The 5,711-nt window shown below is 42.4% G+C and overlaps 1 protein-coding gene across 2 annotated transcripts in view; it reads right to left on the reverse strand.

The window, feature by feature from the left end:
- Positions 1-901: 901 nt before the first annotated feature.
- The window catches only part of LOC103382986 (tumor necrosis factor alpha-induced protein 2), a 6,016-nt gene continuing 1,206 nt past the window's right edge, over positions 902-5,711 (reverse strand). Inside the window, exons 1-12 of one of the 2 annotated variants that reach the window (XM_008315975.2) lie at positions 5,657-5,711; positions 4,515-4,760; positions 3,433-4,087; positions 3,218-3,329; positions 2,900-3,022; positions 2,725-2,819; positions 2,500-2,592; positions 2,239-2,365; positions 2,042-2,161; positions 1,767-1,922; positions 1,455-1,576; positions 902-1,300 (exon numbers count right to left, since the gene is read on the reverse strand). In XM_008315975.2, coding sequence (XP_008314197.1) covers positions 1,153-1,300; positions 1,455-1,576; positions 1,767-1,922; positions 2,042-2,161; positions 2,239-2,365; positions 2,500-2,592; positions 2,725-2,819; positions 2,900-3,022; positions 3,218-3,329; positions 3,433-4,087; positions 4,515-4,725 — 1,962 coding nt within the window. In that variant the 5' untranslated portion in view covers positions 4,726-4,760; positions 5,657-5,711 and the 3' untranslated portion in view covers positions 902-1,152. The remainder of the gene's footprint in view (positions 1,301-1,454; positions 1,577-1,766; positions 1,923-2,041; positions 2,162-2,238; positions 2,366-2,499; positions 2,593-2,724; positions 2,820-2,899; positions 3,023-3,217; positions 3,330-3,432; positions 4,088-4,514; positions 4,761-5,656) is intronic. The other variant, XM_017038586.2, reaches the window with a different exon arrangement.

A 5,711-nucleotide genomic window follows, 5' to 3' on the forward strand; every position in this document is an offset into this window, starting at 1 on the left:
TTTCAGACTCACGTCCTTCCTGTCGCTGCAGGAACCGGAAGTCTGGCTGCACTTACAGGCTAAAAAACAATGTAGAATGAAAACACCTCTTCTCACTGGGTCACACCTTCAACTGATCATTTCCAGGAATTGTTCCAGGAGATCCCACAGCCAGGGGATCAGGGGATTTATGTATAGAAGGAAACAGAGAGCAGCCTTTATGACATTTAAGAAGATGATTAGTAGACATTTTGGATCAGATGTCACAGTTTGTGTCAGATTGATTTCCAGATATCTGATCTTTGACCTGTGCAAATGACATTTGGTGAATGGGATGAACGTTCCTACTTCACCAACTGTGATTATTTTTTTTTTCTATTGTTGCATTATCTCATTTTTTATCGAGGTGAGAGAGTAGTTTGTGTCAGATTGTGTTTTGAAAATAATATGTAGTAGAAGCAGATAACGGTCTCATGTTTGATGAACTGGTCAGTTTGAAAAGTAAGCGTAAACACCCTGATCTTTATTCATATTTTGTTCAAACATTTGTACAGAAAGACGAGTTTTCCTCTTATCTTCACTTCATCAGTGATGTTATGATTCTGCTTGGATCTCTGTCTTGTTGAGAACAGTCTTGTTTACAGCTCAGTCTTGTTTACAGTCTTGTTTACAGCTCAGTATTTAAGTGAGGTGGAGGATGAGAAGAGAAAAAATGTAAGCAGACCAGGGTTGGCCAGTAACTAGACCCTGTAATAAATTGAAAAGGGAGTGCTGGCGATCTGGCATCACAAAGAATGGAAAAAAACGGTTCCTTAGGAATACAAGTGCCATGACACACGTCCAGACACAATGTACCGTAGGTGTTTGTGGCAACAGTCAATGCATGGGAATTAACAATATACTGTAACAAATAGAAGGACATACATTAAGATATAAACACATTTATTTAAAAAAACAACACATTTCATTGAATTGGACAATAATTTGACAATGAGGACACGTGAAATACAATTTATACATTTAGTAAAATGTATACAGTCCCTGTTTTCTGCACACATCACATATGTAAACTACACAGTAGTAAACAGTACTACAAAACAGTACAATACTAACAGCAATAGTTCTGTACCTGTAGAACCATACAGAGGAGAACTGGAACAGTGGTTTTTTCCCTCATTTGATCAGAACATTAGAGAAGAAGGTTCTGGTCTGGTTCCTGCTGGTTTCTCTCAGAGTGTCAGTCAAAGTCTCTTTAACTGTTTTCCTGTCTGATCTGGTGAAGTTGGTTTTCAGCTTGAGAAGAGCAGAGATGTGTTTCTCACTGAGAGAGAGAGAGAAAGAGAGAGAGAGAGGGAAAGTGTTTTATTACAAACAAATACAGACGACCTCAGAGCCACGGTTCTGTTCAGGTCTCTGTGACCTCTGTGGTGGTGGTTTGTTGTTGAGAACTGAAGGTCTGAAGGTCTGAGTCTCACCTGAGGTCTGGGTAGAGGGTTCCCAGTGAAGCCACCTGCACCTGCACAGCAGGCAGATCCTGGAGTCTCAGAACCTCTGCCAGGGTGAGCAGGATTTCCTGCAGCCAGAGTTGGTCCGAGCCCTGTGGGAGTCGGGTGATTATGTCAGAAAAGGTGTCGGGTTTCACGGTGGAAGGGTTTACATTTTTATGTAATGTTTTTTTTCTCCATATTTCGGTTTCCACTTGGGCTTCCACTGGAGGTATGATAGTAGTGTGACTGCCCCTCCCATTACTGTTGCCACATCAGCTGTAGCAAGGAAGGATTACTCACCATCCCCAGGAAAAATGTGCGTAAGCCCTCGGCGTTTTCCTTCACCTCGTGGTAGGCCTGGTTCTGTTGGTTTCTGTCCTTCAGCTTGACGTCCCCTTTCAGGAGTCGCCTCACGTACTCCACCGTCACCTCCTCCTCAAACTGACTAACCAGCTCCTGCACCGAGTAGAAACATGCACAAATGTAGGCAGTGTTCCAGGATGAACTGCTGTAAAGAAGGACTTTTATACAGATGTCAGAAGAGACTGTAGTAAAGTTTGTTTTGTGGCGTTTACCTGGAGACAGGACTGGTTCAGCCCCTGCAGGTCCTCTGTCTGTCTCTGAAGGCTCAGCAGGAGATTCTTAAACACAGGTTTGCTCAGCCACTCGTTTGTTCCCAGTTTGCGGTACTGAGGCTGAGTCAGACACAGACATGAGTCAGTCAGAAAACACTTCAAGGACGTTTGCTTCACACCTTTTGAACCTTCCTCACCTTGAGAGCCTCGTGCATGGGGGTTAAAAAGTAGCTGTGAGCAGATTTTTTCATCGCTGTCAGAACCTGCAAACATTCTGTCCTGATGTTCTCCTTGAAGAGGTGAGGGTTCTTCTCCAGAACCTCCCTGCAGAAAATGAACATTGGTTTAAAACGTGTTCATCTCAGAGGATGACAGAGGTCTTTCTGATTCTCTCCAGGCAGCTGCAGTTTCTTTATTCCAGTGAAACTCCCAGACTGGACCTGAGTTTTAACTCCCACCTGAACTGTTGGATACATCCCAGGTTGGCCATGATGATGGCTCTGCTGTTGGCCCTGTTCAGCCTCACAACCTCCTCTTGGAAAGATTTGTACCTAAGAATTAGGGACGAAAGAAATCAGGTGATTTCAAAGGTGTCATTTGTTTTTAGGTTGAAAATGTTTTGTTTTTTGTTTTTTGTGTGTGCATGTTATAACAAGTTTTCACATAAAAGTCATTACCGTTACCTTTTCATTAAACTGTCCAGACTGCAGGTGATGCTCCTGGCCTTGTTTATGTCTCCCACCACTGTACACGCTGATTTCACAAGACCATTGATACACTACACACAGATGTAGACTTTTGTTACACACTGTTATCAAAAATAACTACACTCCAGATGAACCACGGCCTTATCTTTACCTGGATGATGTCATAGGCCACGTGACTGACATAGCAGCCCTCCTCCCTCACTGGCTCCTCCCCATTACTCCAATTTTGCTTTGCTTCCCCCAGAACACGGTCAATGTACCTCACCAGCTCATTCTAATAAGAAGAAATAAAGTCTGTCTTTTCATTTCTTGGTTTTGTTGCTTCACATAGAAACAGAGAAGGTAAAATAGTAGTGAAATCTACGGCGTCTGTTTGTGTGAGACAGTGTTTAAAACCTACAGTTTCATTTTACACCAAGTTTATGTTGCTGTTTAAAGACTTGATTTTAAAGACTGGATCGTCAGTTACCTGTTGACTGTTCAGGAACTGTTCCTCCAGAGGTTTTAGTAACTCTTGAGGCAGCAGTTTTCCCAGAACGTCTGCGTTGATCTCAGAGCTCAGCTCTGGTTTTTGTAGGAGACTAAAAAAAAAAACAAATTGATATCATACGTGATACTTGACTGTTAAACTCAGACATCTTTTCTTCAGTGTTCTAGTAACTCAATAACTGGATCTGGACTCACTCTGGATAATATTCATTGACCCAGCGCAGCAGGTAAGCACAGTCCTTGTCCCCCAGACCAAAGTCTGCGATGTTCTTGAGTCCGAAACTAAATGCCTGGTGGAAGAGCTCGGCGTAGGATTGACAGATGTTGTGCTCTGGAGGATAACACGTCTTCACCACGTTCACCACAAAATGCAGGTCGTCCTTCAGCTGCTTACCCATGCAGAAGATGTCTTCCATGATGGAGGACATCCCCCTCTGACCCTCGGAGGACTTCTGTGGGTTGTCCATACGTGCCTTTACCAAACTGAGAACAGTTTTATTGTGGAGTTCTGTCCATCTGCATGGCCTCCAGCATGGTGATGTGCGTGATCTTTGTTTCCAGAGTTGGTCTTGCTGGTGTTCCTGGTGGATGGTTATCACAGCAGACGTCAGACCTTTTACTGATTCTATGTCCAGAGAGAAACTCTGCAGCAGAATCTGTAAGATACGATCCCTCAGAGTGGAGTAGTCCGCAGCCAGGCTTTTTACTTCTGCCTCATGATCTTTGAGCTTCTGCTCTTCTGTATTCTGTCCAAACAGAAGCTCCTCTCGCTCTATCAGCTGCTGACTGGCTTTGGAGAAAAGCTGCTCCTCCAGCATTTGCTCAAAGGTGTGGGGAACTGTGGGGGAAACTGAGGAAGACAAGAAACATTGAAGGTTGGTCACGAGTGATGGTAGGTGTCCACAACAGCCTAACAAAAACGTTAAGGTGTCTTTCCCCCAAAAATGGTCACAGACACACCTGGAGATACTCGGCAGGATTTGAAGAACCTTTTCATGCTTAGTTAACCCTTCAACTGTCATTTGCCATTAAACACAAACTGGATTTATTAAACATCAAAGATGTTCTTCAAAGAACCATTGGTTTCTTTGAAGTCTGTCAGTTCTTGACTGATGCTCAAGAACTGACTGATTCGGGCCTCGAAGCCTGTAGGTGGCAGTAATGCAACAGAATGTCAACTGCCGTTAAACTACAACCAAGACTCTTGAAAGGTTTTCATACAGAAACGATTAAAAAGTTGAAACCTATTTTTTTTTTGATGTGTTTTAACTCCTCACCCATCATCTGCTCCACCTCCTCCTCGCTGCTGGTGGACAGACGTCCGTCAGTGTTCGATGGTAATGTCAGCCCCTCCTGACCTCTGGGACTTCTGAACATCTTCATGAGTCTTCCATTGAACCAGCCCGTTCCCATCGACAGTGCACTCTGTCCAGGCACAGAGTTTCGTGTGAAGCCCTCGGGCTCCGTGGAGCCAGATCGAATTCGCATCCTGGTCCAAAACCTGAATCTAGAAAAAGATGGGACTGTAGAGACAAAGACATAGGTACAAATTAGAACCCTAACATTAGCTCAATGTATTAGCTAATTATGTGTAAAAGGATAAAACGTTTTTGAGCTTTTTCACAACTTTAAACAAAAAATGTATCTCCAAAGATAAATGTCACATAAATTTCATAAAACACTTTCTGCACATATTTTGAATAATTTTCAATAGCGAAGTAAAACAGTTACCCTCTTCTACACATACACGTGTACACACAAGTGGTTATTAAATTAGCAACAGAAAAAAAGAGAAGCTGAAATCACAGCCAAATGAGAGCTGTGTTTAAGATAAAGATGTTTATCTTCACTGCTCAAACACACAGGAGCCGCTCCAGCTCCTCACTGATAAAAAGAACAGATCGTCCAGCCAGCCAAAACATTTTAATTTTAGCAACACAGTCGATAAATATGACATGATAAAAATACGATATGATTAAAATATATATTGACCTCTGCGGGTTTAGTGGAGTGCCTTCCTGGAATCCATATACTGATCCAGTACTGTCATATAGTATACAATATACATTTTAAAGGTTTCTACAATCATTTCAATATCTTAAAATGAAGGGGTTAATGTAACATGAAGCCACCGTCTTATTTAAAGAAGCAGTTAACAAGTCCATAACATTTCATGGACCGTTCTTTTAGAATTAAGAACGTAAAAGATCAAGAAAAGGTGAGAGAAAAAAAATCACATTTAGCATTTCTTCATCGTAGCTGACACCCCCGCAGCTGCGAACATGGGGTTAACAGAGTTAAACGTTGAAGTTAACATTTAATGATGGAGTAAAGTGAGAGGGAAGTCTGTTCTTCGTCAGATGTTGGTTCTTCATAGAAACATACTGTTTAAATGTGAAGATAAAAACACGTTACTCACCCTGAGCTCCAACTTAACAGTCACAGACAAAAAGCTGCTGCTGCTGCTGCTGCTG

Source organism: Cynoglossus semilaevis, chromosome 1 (genome assembly GCF_000523025.1).
Source record: "Cynoglossus semilaevis isolate Cse_v1.0 chromosome 1, Cse_v1.0, whole genome shotgun sequence".
In the NCBI taxonomy this organism is placed as follows: domain Eukaryota; kingdom Metazoa; phylum Chordata; class Actinopteri; order Pleuronectiformes; family Cynoglossidae; genus Cynoglossus; species Cynoglossus semilaevis.